This window comes from Bactrocera neohumeralis, chromosome 6, assembly GCF_024586455.1.
Source record: "Bactrocera neohumeralis isolate Rockhampton chromosome 6, APGP_CSIRO_Bneo_wtdbg2-racon-allhic-juicebox.fasta_v2, whole genome shotgun sequence".
Taxonomy (NCBI): domain Eukaryota; kingdom Metazoa; phylum Arthropoda; class Insecta; order Diptera; family Tephritidae; genus Bactrocera; species Bactrocera neohumeralis.
In genome coordinates this window covers 51,753,220-51,770,283 of record NC_065923.1, presented here as the reverse complement: position 1 = coordinate 51,770,283, position 17,064 = coordinate 51,753,220, and the positions used below count along the sequence as shown (strand labels likewise).

At 34.7% G+C, this 17,064-nt stretch overlaps 1 protein-coding gene and 1 long non-coding RNA gene across 4 annotated transcripts in view; both read right to left on the bottom strand.

Moving 5' to 3' along the window:
- Positions 1-850: 850 nt before the first annotated feature.
- On the bottom strand, positions 851-6,795 carry LOC126762713 (uncharacterized). Its single transcript, XR_007667499.1, has 2 exons — positions 4,287-6,795; positions 851-4,181 (listed from the first exon to the last, which is right to left on the bottom strand). It is a non-coding gene; the product is annotated as an uncharacterized LOC126762713 (long non-coding RNA).
- A 681-nt stretch (positions 6,796-7,476) lies between these two features.
- LOC126762690 (dual specificity protein phosphatase 15) overlaps positions 7,477-17,064 on the bottom strand; it is a 105,967-nt gene continuing 96,379 nt past the window's right edge. For 2 of the 3 annotated variants that reach the window (XM_050479626.1, XM_050479623.1), the window contains exons 3-7: positions 11,453-11,572; positions 10,775-10,891; positions 10,257-10,707; positions 8,652-9,606; positions 7,477-8,594 (exon numbers count right to left, since the gene is read on the bottom strand). In XM_050479626.1, the coding sequence (XP_050335583.1) occupies positions 8,558-8,594; positions 8,652-9,606; positions 10,257-10,707; positions 10,775-10,891; positions 11,453-11,473 (1,581 nt within the window). In that variant the 5' untranslated portion in view covers positions 11,474-11,572 and the 3' untranslated portion in view covers positions 7,477-8,557. Of the gene's footprint in view, positions 8,595-8,651; positions 9,607-10,256; positions 10,708-10,774; positions 10,892-10,971; positions 11,117-11,452; positions 11,573-17,064 lie in introns of those variants that run through there. The other variant, XM_050479625.1, reaches the window with a different exon arrangement.

Sequence of the window (17,064 nt, the reverse complement as noted above, 5' to 3'; positions counted from 1 at the left end):
CGCAATATCCATCTCCGTTGGAAAGACCAGGGGGAAAAGGACCTCGCTTGAAATCTCCAATTGGCGCCACGTAGCGAAAAGAAGAAACGACTGGCCCGCTGTTGTTAACTCGGCTATAACCGCGTAAGCCAGTAAAGAAGAAGAAGGATAGGGAGTTTGAAAATCGTCAGACAAGTGTTAGAGAAATAGCAAGAGAGCTCGAGCTCTCCCACGAGTCCGTTCCAATGATTTTGGTGGATATTTTGGGTATGAAATGCATTCTTGTTCATGTCTCTTTGGACGTGCTTGATCATGCGAATTTCGACCCCACATTCATAGGATTATAACTGCTGATGAGACATGAGTTTATGAGTTTGACATGCAAACAAGTCAAAACTGATCGGAATAAAAGAAAAAAAAAAACAGACGAAACCCAAAAAAAATGGTCTAAAGTCGCATAGAAATCAAGTAAATACTCATTGCTTTTTTTTCGATATTCGTGGTTTGGAGGGACAGAAATAAATAAGGAGTTCTATTTGGCGATGATAATGCATCATCGTATCCAACTACGATTGCGACCGAATTTAAAGCCAAAACCGCAATGAATACCATCGAAAACAGTATTCACCAGATTTGGCTGCGTGTAATTTTTTCTTGTTCCCTAAAACCCGTTTTCAGTCGCTAAATGAGCTGAAGACCATCCCGAAAAGTGCTTATGAAAAGTATTGCATCTGGTGAGGAAATCAATATTGATGAATAATTAAATATTTTTCATTTTATTTACAATTTTACAATGTAATTTAAAAAGAATTAAACTAAATTATTTAAACTCACCTTTATCATCAGCGCCTAAAGTAAAACAAATAAAATATTAATATTTTCTTGAAATATATATTTCAGTTTCAAATTTGCCAAGTTTATTTGCAAACAATAGTTACTCCCGCCATTAATGGGTTTTCGAAAACACACTTGTATATAAATATATGTGTGTACGTAGGTGTTTTGTCATATTTCATTTAAGAAAACTCGATCGTATAGGGTGTTTCGAAATGTACAGTTGTAACTTCATTTGCAGATTAAGCGTAAGCCTTCTTTACATTGCATTGCTTAGCTTTCATTACATACAAATATTATATAACATGATTTTAATTTCCTTTTATTTCATTAATTAACAGTTTTATATATGCGTTTTAAATCTTTTTAACTATTTTAGCCGTTTTTTAACAGTTTATATTTAAATTTGTTTATAAGTAAGTTTTTGTTGCTCAGGTCATCATATCTTTATCAGCGATATGTTCATATATATATTTATGATTTAACTGTACTTTCTCTCACGATTTTATTGCTTGATTTGTATGCAAAGAATTTTATTAAAAATACCGTTAGTCAATTAAATATTTAGTTATTAAGTATTAATTATAGTTTTAAAGCTTTGAGGTGCATTAATTTGATTATACAGTTAGGCTTATAGCAGAAAAAGTATTTTTTTTTTTTGTTTATAAACTTCAACATTTTTGTATTCAAAGGCCATAATTTAATTAATGTTTAAATGAAACCGAAAAATAAAAATTATTTGATTGCTGCGAACAAATTTTTGCTAAAGTATTTACTGGCAAAATGTTTACGAAAGCTAACGGCAATCAAAGGTAACTAAGTAAATTAAAGTTAAGGAGGAAATTAATTATTTTTCAAACCCTTTGAACTACAGGAAAATATAGCGTTGATTATTTTGTGTCATTGTGCGATTACAATTCTTTCGAAATTGAATAAGAAATATGAGCACTGGAACTTCGAAACTTCTGAAACGGGCAAGTGAATTATCTTCTCTATTATACCATTTTCTTAATTTCGATTGTGATTGTTATAAGTGGATTAAATTAAGCTAATGACTTTAACTTTCAATACAGTGCCTTTGAAAAATTTCAATTCAATCAATACTTGAACCTTATTATTTTTGGAATGTTTATATGGTTATGGAACATTGTGGATCACAAATCAAAATTTTGCCGATAACTACTTTGCCCGATAAGTTCTAGTCTTAGGAATCTGTGAATGAAATTGTTCAAGTTTCAAGCTTCAGCTTACAGAGAAATATAGCTTCAACAAATTTTCAACTTCAAAAAGATTTTATAGCTTGTATTCGTCATTCAAAAAGTGTCAACGCTCTATTTATGAGAAGCTTGAATTATCTACATTTAAAAATTCTGGCATTAATACCGACCGTACTACTGTGGGCAAAATATAGTAAGACTTAAATATTTTAATTTTTGGGCGAAAACCCATGCTTCGAAATATTTTTTTCTAGGTTGGTATGACTGTCAATGACATCTGTGCCAAAATTCACATCAATTTTATTCCAATTCTGCGAATTTTTCAATTCAGTTAACTTTTGTGCTGAAATACAAGCAGGTTTGGAAAAATTATTATAACAAAAATGTAATTAAATAATTCAAATTTAAAATGAATAAAATTAAATTACGAAATTATTATTCAGCTTTAGTATTTTGAAATAATCATCACTTCTTACTATACTCCCTTTTTTCTCTTTTTTAATAATTACTGAAGAGATTGTGTTGCCAGCACACATTAACATTAGATAAGTGTTTCTTTCTTCATAAATACATTTTAGTTAAATATGTGGTTATATTTCATATATTTAATTAGTTATTAATTAGCCGCAAATCCTTGTTTTTTTAAATTCAATTAGATTTTTTTTTTACTTTTAACTTGAAACCAAATGCAAAATACTTTACTTTGCCTCAGTTAATGCTTGCTGCTTAATTGTATAGGGTATATAAGTATGTGTGTATGTGGTTTCGCATACATACTTTCAACTTTAGTAAAAATGTGCTAATTTTGTCTTTTTTTCGCTTCATTGTTGCTCTCAATATAAAAAACTACGCTGCAAATATTTATAAATAATTGCGCTCTCTGCCGCTCCGCTAAAAGCTACAAATTTACTTATCTTTTAATCTATATGTATGTGTATGCAAATAAATATCCGCTATGTGCTATATACATATTGCACATATACATATAATTTTTGTAACTTTCCCATTTTTGGGGACAACATTTTTTTATAAAAAGCTTAAATTTTGTTAATTATTTGGTTTTACATACATACATACTAACATTTTAATGCAATTGCGGTGATCTTACGAATTTTCTCAATTCAATTTTATATATTGAATTTTTGTTGTAAATTCAATTAAGCATAAAAAAGTTGAACAACGTTGCACTACTGAAATTTACTTCTGTATACAGTGGTGTGCGTGGAAATGGAATCAGCAAGCTGTTGTTGCTCAACTTGCATATCCCTTTCGATTCAAAAAATGGTTTAAACGAAGCAGTTTGAAGGTTTCTTAGTGGCGTGCGTTAAAATAGAAAAACTCAGTTGTCAAACAGTTGCATAGAAATTAATTTCGAATTTCGAAAATTAATTTCGAATATGTATCGAAAGCATAAATGCGCCTTATGTGTACACTTTTTTTTGTTTTTCAAATTATACCTTTTGTCTTAGCTTTAATATTTTAAAATTATTCCAGAATGATACCAGCCAACATATATGGAAGTTATTTAATTTAACTAATTTTTTAAAACAACATGAAATTGATCTACATTTATATTGATGCCATCAAGATCGAAAAATATAAAATTGCTTTCAACAACATATTTACTCCATGATGAATTGTGCTGTCTGATAGATCACGCTGTCAAAAACAGCTGATGACGTGCAACAATTTATTTTGAAGTACCAAGACATCTTGCTTCGTATAAAAGGACTTCATGGCCTGTGGTTCAATACTAATAATATGAAACCTAAATAAAGATGATTACAATCGGCGCAATCTTCATCGGTTTTTTTATTGATGATGAATACATCAGTGTATTTCACCACACCGAAAGCCAATAGATGAAATAATGTTCGCTTAGCAATTTTAAAGCGAACTACTAGCGATAAGACCTTTTTTCTACAGCTTCATGACATCGCTTCGCTCTATGGGCTCATGAAAAGTTCCAAGAAGATCCGGCGTTTTCGAGCCAAATTTGTTTAGCGATGTGATCCATTACATAATGGTCATGTAAATTGTCGCATTTGGGACTAAGAGCAACGTGAAGAGATTAAAGAGCTGCGATTTCATCCAGAAAAAAACAATAGTTTGGTGTGGCTTGTGGGCCGGTGAAATCATCGTTCCATATTTCTTCAAAAATGATGCCGGTGAGAACGTAACCGCGCCATGATAACTGACTATTTGATGCCAGAAACTGCACCTCGTGATCTCGGCGACATTTATTTTCAAGAAAACGGCGCCACTTTCCACGCATCGCATCAATCAATGGATTTATTGAAAGAACAATTCGGTGAGCAGATAATTTCACCTTTTGGGCCGGTCACAGGAAAAAGTCTAACGATGTGCTATCACTCGACTAAAGTCTATGCGGGCAATCCCGCTTCGATTCAGACCTTGGAGAAAACCTTACACGTGTCAATCCCCAATTACTAGTCGAAATGCTCGAAATCCTCATCGAAAATTGTACTCAACGGATGGACCATCTGAGACGTAGCCGCGGCCAACATTTGAAAGAGATAATCTTCAAAAAAATAAATGCCAAATATTGTCCTTTCCAATGATTTAAATTAAAAGTTCCTGTGTTTTTTCTTTAAAAAATGGAAAAATGGATCGCCTTTTATGAAAAGGATAATAGATTGGGGAACGTTAATTTTTGGAACATTATAAAGGCTCAAATTTGAAACTCGTTTATCATAAATCCTAGAATATTCAAGATTATCTTCAGAGCACTGGAAAGTTCCACCTGAATCCAAAATCTTATACTGCAATGCTGTTTATATTTAATTTGACAGCAACAGCGAGTGTAAAAGATATTTCGGACTGACCGCTTATTTAGTCAGTTAGCAAATTGTCACAGTAATAACTACTTAGGGTATTGTTTATAATTGATATGAGGGGTTCTTTGAAGTGCCTATAAGGCTTTTATAAAACGTCGAAACGTCAATTACTCCATTAACCTCAGCTGAATGCATATTATATAAGGGAAAGAGATCGGAACCTTAGAAGTAACCAATCAAGTGGATATTCTGTTCTCAAGGCATCGTAAGATCGTGTTAAATTTGTTTAAAGAATATTATTTCTGTCCATTAATGGTGTTTAGTCAGATGTAGATATCATAACCTATAATTGTGGCTAAATATCAAACTAAAAATCGTTAGATTTTGATCAGGTATTAAATGTTTTTGTTGATTTTTTGGAGACAAAATTCACTTTCCAAAAGTTTTTGAGAACGCTGTTGTATTAATAATCCTTAACCGTGACAAAAAGGGATCCATACAACCATTGCGTCGCCTATGACCCAGTTACTTCGGATCTGTTCACTATAATTTTTATATTAAGTCCCACTGTTCGGTCAGCTGGTAAGGCATAATTTTGCCTTTTTTTGCTCAAATATTTTTTTCATTGCCAATTTTTGCTTAATTAATATGCTACATTGCTTTGAAATAACTTTAACAAATACACAGGCGATTTCAATACATACATACAAGTATTTAACAGTGTGTATATTTATAAATCTGTGTGTACAAATATTTTTTAGCAACTTTGTACTACAGTTATATATATGGGTATAAAAACTTTTTAACAATTTTCAATTAACAACTAAGCTAACAACATTTAACGGTTTCTGTGAACATACATACAAATGGAAAATGACAGTATATGATTGATTGAACCTGTATATATCTGTATATATGTATTTATATGGATTTCTTTGCAGCTCATACAAAAAATGTTGATCTTGCAACTCATTATATAATACATGCATATACAATAACTGTAAAATATTTATTTCGTGTCTGTAATGCACTTCGTTTCGAGCACTATAATTTTATTATTAATATTTCTTTTTTCATTTTAAAAACTTAAGAAACACTTAATTAGACTTATGCGCTTTTAATGTAGATAGTGTATATTTCTGTATTTTCTTGATTTTCATTTTGCATTTTCACTTTAAAATATATTCAATTATGCGAAGTGTGTGGAATTTCATATGTTTTTCGAGTAAGTAATGGACTGTTGGAAAATATTTTCACGTTAAGTAGTGACGGTAGCGATTTCGGGTATTAGGCAGTCATACTTTAAAGATTTAAGGTAGCCATCCTTGAATACACACGAAAGTATTCGTATTGATGCCTTTTCGTTTAATATTATTTAGCCCTTTTCAATTCTTATACATAAAAAATTATGAATTATACACTTTTGATTTAATTTTTTATAATTTTTTTTTAATATTTTTTTTTGTTTCAAACAGCATTTATGGAAAATAAAAAATGTATTTTGTAGAATAAAAATCTATTATTTTGTATTTCTTTGAAGTAACGGTATATTTTAACTATAGCGGTTAAATGTATTACCTTCGTAGGTACAGACGGTGAGTCACAGGTCACTAAGAAAGGTGGTAATGAACAACTATTGTTAGATTCTGCACTAAAATATATATTTTTTACAGTGTATTTCGTCTAATTTACTCTCTTCGGTTATTTACAGTTTTTTATTTCCTATTTATTGTTAATTTTGTTTATTAATATTTATTTTGTTATATTTATTTTACTTATTGTATATTTTTTATTTAGTTTTTGATTTCAACACATTTTATACAACTTATTTAAAATTATAACTTTTATTGTTAAAATTTTTTGTTTTGTTGCTCTTAAATAATCAAACAAACAACTACGAAATTATTTATAAAATTTCGATAAATTTAATTTTTTGTTTTTATATTAAATTGTGTTATTTTAAGTGATTTTGTTTAATTTTTTTTTATATTAAATTTGCATTTCAGTTATTTCACTAAATTTAAACACTGTAAAGTTATATAGAATATACGATTTGAATTTGCTTAAATTTGGAAATCAAAACCAAATAAAAACTAAAAAATAAATAATAAGAAAATTAGAAAAAATATAAAAAGAAATGCATAATTTAGTTAAAGCATAATTAAATTTTAAACAAAATATTATACTCAAAGACTAAATTTTAAGTGCATTGTTTTCATTTGTTGAGTGTGATTGTTTTTCTTTTATTTTGAAATAAATTTTATGTAATTTTAAAATAAATATAAAAAATAAATAAAAAGTAAGTAAAATATTTATAAATTATATTTAATTAAAAATAATGCTTCTTTTGAATTTTATATAAAATTAGATTTGAAATTTAGAATTTACATTAATTTTATTTATAAATACATTTATTTTAATTTATTTGCTTTTATTTATCAATTTTGTTTGATATCATTTTATATTTTTCATTTTTTTAGAATAATATATACCAATTTTTTAATTATATTTAATTTTTTTTTATCCCGTTTGAATTAAAGTCATTTTAGTTTAAATTATAGTTTATTTTTTGGATTATAATTTTTTATGTTGTATATTATATAACACATTTATATTTTTGAATTTTTTTTTTATAATTAAATTTTCATTATTTAATTTGACGGTTTTATAATTCTTGAGTTTATATTAAATTATGCTTCCATTACATTTTCTTTATATAAAATCGCGTTTTAGAACACTTTTGAATTATTTATTTTTTATTGTTAAAAATTTGTATTTTTAATTATTTTTATCTTTTATTTAATATTTTTGTTGTTGTTGCAATGTTCATTTTTTGCTATTATGTTTTAACTTTTTCATTTTCTCAGGTTGATCCTGTTATAAATAATATAATAAATAATTATTATTTTTTACTTTTAAAATCAAAACAATTGATTAAATTTTTTTATAATTAGTATTACGATAAATTTATATTTTATTTAGTTCATTTTTCAATATGAATTATTGTTTCTTATTAAATTGCTTATATTTAATTTCTCATTTTTGTTTATTTATATACCTTTGTTTTGTTTTTTAATTGAATTTTATTTTTATTTGCACTCTTTTCATTTTTTTCTAAACTTGAATTTATTTTATCACATAAAATATTTCAATTTCGTGTTGAATCGGTTCTGAAAATTGTTAATAATTGCATTTTTCTTCATTTTTTGTTTTCACAATTTCACAGTTTCGCAAGCTTCTATCTTATGCTATATATACGGTATGTCTGTATGTCTGCATATACATATGTATGTATGTACATCTAAGCAACAGTAAATTAATTAGTAGTTTAGTATTGTAAAAAAACTATATTTGCTAAGTTCTTATGTCCATAGTACTACGTAAGTAATTGCTTTGAGTTTTTGAAGATTCTATGCCAAGTGTAAGCTAAGCGCGGGAAAATGCTCCTGGTTACCCTAGCAATTGTCAATTAACAGTGTTCCAACGTTTTGAACATTTGACAATTTAAAAACAATGATCCTAGACAGTCTACCAAATTTAAGGAACCTATACAAAGACAGTTAGCTTGCTTTGCGGTTTCTAGCCCGCAATTAGTACGCCAAAAATTAGCAAAAGCCGCTCGTGAGCACTCGCTTTTAATCGCTTCACTTTTGCCGACGAAAAGTAGTGCGTTTTGATTGCTCCAGCAATGATCGTTGCGACGGGCCATTATCAGGCTTTGCAGTTGTTTCACCTTTGCTGTTGCTTTTTCACCACAGTAGCAGCCCTAAAATGAGTGGAATAATTTTAAAAGGTGCTCACATATGCTGTATCTGAGTTATACCTTCTTATGCCGTGTCGCGGGCTCACTGGCGGCGTGCGCACCGGCGATGGTGGCGCCGAGCTGCCCGAAGAGGTGCGTGAAGACAGCGACAGTGTCGAATTGCGTGGTGCCGAGCAGCCCAAATAAATTGCCGAACCCTTATCCGGATCGCGTAGGTCTACGCGCGAGCCATGGACGGACGATGGCACCGAGCCGGGCACTTTGCCTGTGTACGCATGCAGACCTGCCGGACTGCTGTACGGACGCACCGTTAGACCGCTCACCGTGCTGGCGCTGCGTTGTAGTTGTGCTTGCCCATTGCTGCCACTCACGGCAACGCCACCATTTCTAGTTGTGGTGCACTTCACCATTTCATCCTGCTGCTGCTGGGCTGTCACTGTAGCAGATGCGGCGGCGCGCGCCTTTGCAGAACCGCTTATCAAGCGACTGCCAGCGCTATTTACACGTGGATTGCGCATGCGTGCAGCGGGCGGTGACTTGTGCAGAGCTTCTCTTTCACGTTTCGCATCGTTGATGGCGGCCGCGTATTCGGCTGCCTCTTTTGAACTACTCGCTGTCGCTATCAGCGGCGACAACGCTGCGGTGGTAGTGTTGGTAGTAGTGTTCGTGTTAGACGTGGTGGTCGTGTTACTGTTGTTGGTGGTCGTCGTGGTTGCGTTGTTTATTTGCGCTGTTGTTGTGGTAGTTGTCGTTTGTGTGGGTGGGTTTTGCGCTTCCTCATCTTCGGGTATTTTCTGGGTGCCCAGCGAACGACGTGTGGCCGGCGAATGACTTGGTGAAGTTGGACACGATTGAGCCACATTTGTGGCGATTACATTAGCGATGCCAGCAGCGGATATCGAAGGCGATGCTGAAGCACTCGAAGTGGATGGCTGACCGCGAAGACGTGAACGCGTCGACGCAGAAGAGGGACGACGACGGAATAGACCCTTCGATGGATCCATGTTGCAGACACCTGCATTAGAAAAGGTAAGAGTATGGGTAACATCTTACGAGAGGAGAGAAAGATAGTTTAATATATATAAAAAATAATTTAGTTGACTTCATGCAACCGCGTTCTACAGGACTGGTTGGAGTATAATTTATTAAATTAAAAAAATTTTGATTTTTCACATTTTTTTAATTTTTTTCATATATCAATAGTACTTTTATTTTTAGCGTTTTCAATTGCGCCTAAATTAGTTGATTCGGGTAACGTTTTTTCTACGTTTGTCGGTGAAATAATCGCCACTTGATTCTCTTCTATTGGATGAAAATACAAAACATTTTCCATTAACTGTTGCCCCGTTTGGTTATCTTCAAAGCATATTTCATTCGAATCGTCATCATCATCGCTCTCCTTGCTTAGAATTTCTCCACGCTCCTTCGCAGGCGCATCTTCGACCGGTAAGTTTTCTAGTGGCTTGACCTCATCTTCATCATCATCCTCATCGTCACCTTTTTTCAAACCACTATTATCTACAGATAGGATTTCCCACTTTTCTGCCGCAAATGAGATCATGTAGGCTACATTTTTATCTCTATTTGCGTCGCTGCCACTTGCAGCTGCTTGTCCCCCATTCAAATCACTAATTTCCCCACCCAATGGTAATACCATCATCGCACCTGTCGGACACTTTTCACCGCGTGTACAATTTCCCTCACAAATGTCACGATTCTGCAAGAGTTCCTGATAGTTATCCAACGCTGCTGAGCACTTTGAACGATCCAAATGCTCCAGCGCTGTTGAGGGAAAGCGTTCACGCAAACGTCTGCGCTCCTCCATCAAACGATACATTTCGAATTCCTGCAGCTGGGTCTGGAAACCGATATTCGGATTGGCAACGGCGCGTCCAGCGCGCACTACCTTCAAAGCTTCCTTCCAGCTCAAATTGGTGGCGGTCATAATGTACGCCACCGCCACAGTAACGGAGCGTGACATACCGGCCAGGCAATGAATCAGCACATTACCTTCACGGAGACGCGCAGCATGAATGAAATCATTGCAAACTGAAAAATACTGCGAGAGATTCTGATCCGGTGTGTCGGCGGCCATCACGCACAGATAGTGTTTGTCCTGAAGAAGGAAAATTGGGATTGAGTAATTAGCGTGCTATTACATGTGTACTTTTTTGGTCGCTTACCGGCAGCAAGCGCCTTGGGCTATCGTGTATGGCTATAATGTGTGTAATCTGATGCTTGTCCAGCTGCTGCTGATCCTTCGAGTCGCGATAATTGCCAACGTAGAGTCCGGGCAACACCTGAAAATATAAAAGTGAGTTGTTATGTTAGTAATTGATAGCAGTTAAAGGCTGCAGAAAAGCGTGTTGTAGTTGCTTGCCAAATTCATATGCCAATCCATGTTGCCTTAAGACTGCGTCAAGTAATCGAAATTAACATTTTAAATAAAGAACTTTATTTTTGAAGACCTTCTAAGTTGTTTGCTAAGCATTCTGAACTCGCTATTTATTATTTGTTGTTGCTAGTTGCCTTGACAACTGCAATTGGCTTGTAGAGAAACAGCTGAGTTTTATTTACATTTCCCCTGTGTTGAGCAATAATTAATAACGACGTTCTATGTTGAGTTTCTAAGAACGTACGTTCTTTATAATTTTTGAATGCATTTGACAGATGGCGCTGAAGCCACAAAAAAACGTATATTGGACAACTCAACAAACCTGCAAAGTCCGTCCGCAGTGACTAACAGTTAAGTTTCAGATTTTTAAACAGTACAACAAAAAAATGTGCAAGAAAACACCCAGTCAGTCTAATCACTCGCACAATTGAAGCAATTAAAAGTTTTAATCACAGCTCAGACTCACCTTGTTCATGCCATTTCCCATGTTGCCTCATTTAATTATTGTCCACCAACCAATCACGTTGCAATTGCTAAATAATTTGTTGTGTCCAAAATGTATTTCTCAGTGCAGACGAACGACGAACTGCAAGAAAGAAAATAAATTCGAAGAAAAATAATTAAAATTTATTATTTTGCAATTCTTATTCAACTTAAAAATTTTTAATCGAAAAGAAATAAATTATTGATTTAATTTGAAATAACAACAGCAAAAGTGTTGTGAAGAGAAATGCTTGGAGAAAGAATTTACTTATTTTACAAAATTTAATGTTTTTTGTTTACATATGTATGTATATGCGTGGCTGCCAGAAATTAAACAGTCAAAAGTGCCATTGACATTGTTGTTTTTGTTATATCATATTTCATAGAGGAAGTTTTGAGCAATGAAAAACCGGGCTCGTTCTAGGTACTAGAACGTTTAAGTAGCTTGAGTTCTAAAAACCATCAATTGGCCAAGACAATTCTTCACTGATGTGTGCCATAACGAACACTGCGATAGAAACAACTTGCAAGCCACCTTTGATTCAGAGTACTTCAGTGTTTGAAACATGTATTTTTTGCTTTCATGATAATTTTCAAGAATCTAACAACATGGCCTTGATATAAAGAGGGTTATGTTTACAATTATTTCATGGATAGTTCGGAAGATAGTATGCGACAGGTGTTCTATTGTACCCTTCTGTATTCACAGGCATCTAGTCATCTATCTCATAAATGTAACCGTTGGCTTCGGGTCCCAAAGACAATGTGTTCCCTGCTCCCTAACTCCAACAGTTTTTCTATAGAGCACCAAGCAATCGAGGAGATGGGTATTCGGAGTTTCTGTAGCCATGTCACAGAAGCGACTGGATGCATTTTAGAACGTTTTCGAAGGTAATTGCCAAGTCCGAACCAAATATTGAGGCTGACACATAATTCCATGGAAGCTTGTAGACATACATAAAAACAGGCTCAAACAACTACAATTTGTGAATGGCGTGGTAGTAAAAGAAAAGTTTTCTGTTAATTCCAATGCCTAAGTTTCCAAAAAAATTAAAACTGGGTTCTGATTTATTTAATGTTCGAAACACTATAGTCTCTAAAAAAGTAAGCCTTGACTGTATGAGAGGTTCGGATATTCATCACATTTTGGGATTTTGCGCTCTGCAATCCATCTCCACATTGAGTTTAGTGAAGTATTCGGAAGGACGGGATAAACAACTAAAAGAAAGAACGATTGGCGCGCTGTTGTAAACTCGGCTATAAGCGCGTACGCGTTGTCTACGCCAATAAAGAAGAAGAAGGATAAAATTAACGGAACTGAGAATGTACATAGATATTTTAATAGACCTTCTTTCCACTCTCATTATCCTCTGTCAACCCGGTTATCCTAACATAAATGTTATGCGCCAAAATGTATGCAAATGTTTAGTATTTACGATTGTGTTTCGAGCTGCGTCCACAATTTTTGCGGCGTCAAAGCTGTGACACATATTTTGTGCTTGTTTTTATTTTCTATTTTCAAATTTTTCCTAACAAATGACGGACACTTAAACTTAGAGGCCTACATATTGGCGCCAATGGCGCGGAAATCAAAGGTTAAACAGCCGAAGAGGCACACAGGTCACTCATGAGGCGAGTATAAATCAAAGCGCTATTTGCACTGTTTGAGTTTTGTAAATTTCCTGTTAAGAAAATAGGAAAACAATGTATTTTATGTCAAAACACATATACCCGGCAGCGCCAAAAAGTATGCACACTTTATGTGATTGCCACATGAATGTCACTTGAATTTATTGAAATTGCTCGTGTTGTGTGCGCTCGTCGCTCGTCGCTTAACTGCCATGGTCGCCGGCACGATGACGTCATTGTGCCACAATGTACGGCAGTGCCGTGCGCTTGCCCGCCTGCCTCACCTTGAAAATGCAGCACTACAACTTGTTATGGCGCAATCGCCCGAAAATATGCAATCACAAAATAATTTGGCAACAGTTAAATGAAATGTGTGCAAGGGGCCTGACATGGCCGGTACCAGAGCTACGAAATCAACGAGAATTGTACGCGAGCGTGCAATGCCGGGTTGTGCCAGCACAGCGTTGCAACAAAACAAGCAATAACAAATACAACTGGTACAATAAAATTGCAAGTCTAACAGGACTTGGCAAGCCGCCGGTTTTATTTCGGCATAGCATACTTATTGGCGCGCAAAGGCCGCAGACAATGCTGTTGATAGGCAGCTTAAGGCAAAGAGCAGCTCCTATGCGCTAACCTTTATTTTGTTGTGATCGTTGTTGTTGTGTTTTTATTTACTTTTCAGATGCATATATTTATTGTCTATGGGCTTAGTTCCATTATTACCAAGTGCCTGGTAGGCAGGATTGCTTGCTCCCCGTTGCACATAAACAAAAAGGCCAAATGGTAGCCTACATTAAGGCGCCCACTTCCGCTGACATTATGCACATTCTGCCTAAGAAGGTATAATAAGCTCGAGTATTAATGTGTGTCGGCTGAGCTGACTCAACAGTTTGTTGACAGTTTTCTTTTGAGCCGCCATAACCTTGCTTTCATAGTGGCATAGTTTCAGGCGCTAACTCAGGCTACTGCGAAGCCTCTACGCAGTGTGGGGTATTGGTGCGCCTATACATGGATGTGTGTGCGTTTGTGTGGCTAATTTAAAGCCCAACATGTGTGCCAAAAGTGGGAACGACCACTGCCTTGTACGCTTGACATACCGTTATGAACTACTGCTGAGACAAAAGACGAGTGTGAACTGCCGAGGCTACCAATGAAAATTCACTAAAAAACTGTCAAAAAATGTTATTTGTTTGCGATTCCAGCAGAGACTGCCATATTAAGTCGAAATAGAGCAACGGTGCAATAGTTTAAGAGAGTAACTGTATTTATCCAGTAGAGTCAACCTATAATATTTCAGCAAGGATTTATTCTTTAACTTGATAAAATGGCTCACTTCGGTCCCGTTTCCGAACTACATTACAAAGTTTTTAAATTTGCCATCGCGCATCTCACTTTGAACCTTCGAGGGTATTTCTTCCAGGAAAATGTTTCTCAAAAAATCATTAGCATTTCTAAGACGCTTCAACCTGCTAAATGGAAACAGAAGTTCGGCCAGCATCTAGCAAAGTTCTCAGAGTCAAATATATTTCACGTAAATCAGTCCGGTGTTAGCTTGCGTATTAAAGCTGACCAGAAATCTCACTTGAAAAAGTGCTTTGAGAAAGCAAAGGAACTGCTGAAGATGGGTAGCTCTCTCATATATCGGCGTTTTGAGCTCATCAAAACTATACCAAAGGAATTGCTTGCATTTTCAGCTCGTTAGCCTTAGTCTCACGAAAGTCCAGTCCAGAAGAAAGCACAATCCTATTTCGCCATTTACCAGACTACTTCGACAGTTGGCATCCGCAAGATCTACAATCTAGATAATAGATAGCTCTGGCTCTCAGCAAACATAACAAATATAACCTCAAACCTCGTAAGAGAGTTCGTATCTAAGTCTGAGCACCATTCGCAAAAGTTTCGATATCGGCACTCTACCGGACCGTCTAAATATCAAGAAAAACTTCCATAAGATTTTCGTATTCTCGACAACAACTTCTTCAATGAACCAAATCTATTTCAAGGAATCGAACTTTGGTAAGACCCTTCCTTTATATACAAGTTAATAACTACTTGTATGTAAGCCTCGTGCCTTCATTTGCAAATTATGAAAAACCGACCGAGTAGGCGTGTCGCGCTGCTCTCTCTTTTCTACCTCCATTGTGTTTGCATTTTGCCACTCATTTAGGATCTGCCACACATTTGAACTTGACATTCGCCAAAGCGGCACAGCCACACGCTGAGGCATAGTTTGTAGCGAGCGAGCGCCTCTAAGGCCACGGTGACCCATTTGCTTCGCTGCCTGATTTGATGATTGTTTGCCTGGTTTGTTGTTGCAAGTCATTTTCTAAGCTTACTTGTTGTTGTTGCCTTGACTGGCGTGCACTTTATGGGCCTGGAGGCTGGTTTGTCATGCTGCTTCCGCCGTCGCCACTAACACTAGCATTGTTTGTCTATATGCGTGCCTATGACTGTGTGTGCTAAATTATCTCGTAAATCTGTTGTTGACCTGCAGCGCGGCACTTATGAGCGCGTACACACACACATTAATTGTCTCTAGTGCTGAGTTTTTAAATTTACGCTTCTTTTCAATGTCACGCGCAAAAGTGATTCAGTAGCAGGTTTATGGTATTTGTTAAGGGATTAGCAGAAAGTGTTTATGTGTTGAGCTTTTGTGGAAAAAATTGTGTAAAAGTTGGTTTGTTTTTGTAAATGCACTCGTTGGTCCATTCTAATATGAAGCTTTCGATGAGCTTTCATTCGAGGGCGAAAGCTTCAGAAAGCGTGAAAGCTTTCTGGTAAAAGTGAAAGCTGTGCAATATGCGAAAATACTGCTAATGCTATAATATAAATCGTATGCTTGCGTGAGATTTGTATGAGACTTATTTAATTATTATTTAATTTAAATAGGTGGCAACTCTGTTTCAAAATGTATTTGCATTAAAACTTACCGAAATGCTTTCTTAACGTTTTACGTTGTCTAAATTAAAGATTTCCCCATTATATTTTTCTGCAGCTCTTTAAACTTCTTAAATTTGAAGCAAATGCTTGAAAATATTTGGCTCAGATTTATTTTTTTGATAGTTGGCAACTCTATTTTTGTAATTTTGTCTTAATTAGAATAGTACTATATGCAAACTGGAAAGCTTTTAAAGGCCTTATAGTTTGCACATATTTTTCTCAGATCCGGAGGAGATTTTTAATCCTCTGTTTCCCTTAAAACTACATTTATTTGCGAAATGTGGCAATTATCTTGTTTTAACATATACTCATTTGTCATACATTCCGCAATAAGAGGATCAGATTTGATTTTCCCATAGATGGCAACTTCATTTCACAATTTTTTTTTCAATTAGAGAAGACTTCTTCTAGCTTTTCACAAATATTTTAATTATTTTTTCTTCCTAGGTTGGTGGCAACTTTATTCTATGAATGGATCAAACCCCTAAGAATGCTTAGCGAACAAGTGTTTTATTTTCCCAAAAGACGCCAGTTCTAAAGTAATATTTTTTTCAGTAAAAACCTTCTAAAGAAAAACAATTTGAAGCTTTTACAAAATTCAGCCTAAGAAGATTTATTCCAGTATACCTGAAGCCGAGGCGAAATACTCTAAAAATACGCTTTATTTATCAGTGGTGATATTGTAGTCTGAGGTGTGTTTGAAGCTTAAAAGTTATTGACAAGTAGGTACATTTCTCTGGAATTCAGAGCTTTCACTCGAAAAATGTTGAGCTTTCTTCCGCCACGAGCTTAATTCTTTTTGTAATATCGACGTTAGAAAATGGAAGTGGTAAACTACGGATGTGTGTGCAATTATAAGTAAAACTTCTCTTGAGCTTAGAGCTTTCATTCATTTAGAGTTTTCACCAGAAAAACTTTTTCCTCTTAGTTATATTGGCGATCAGTTTGCTTTTGATAGAAAATGGTAGTAAAACACGAATAAGTTTGCAATTAAAATGGAGCCATACCCTTCTAAAGCTAACA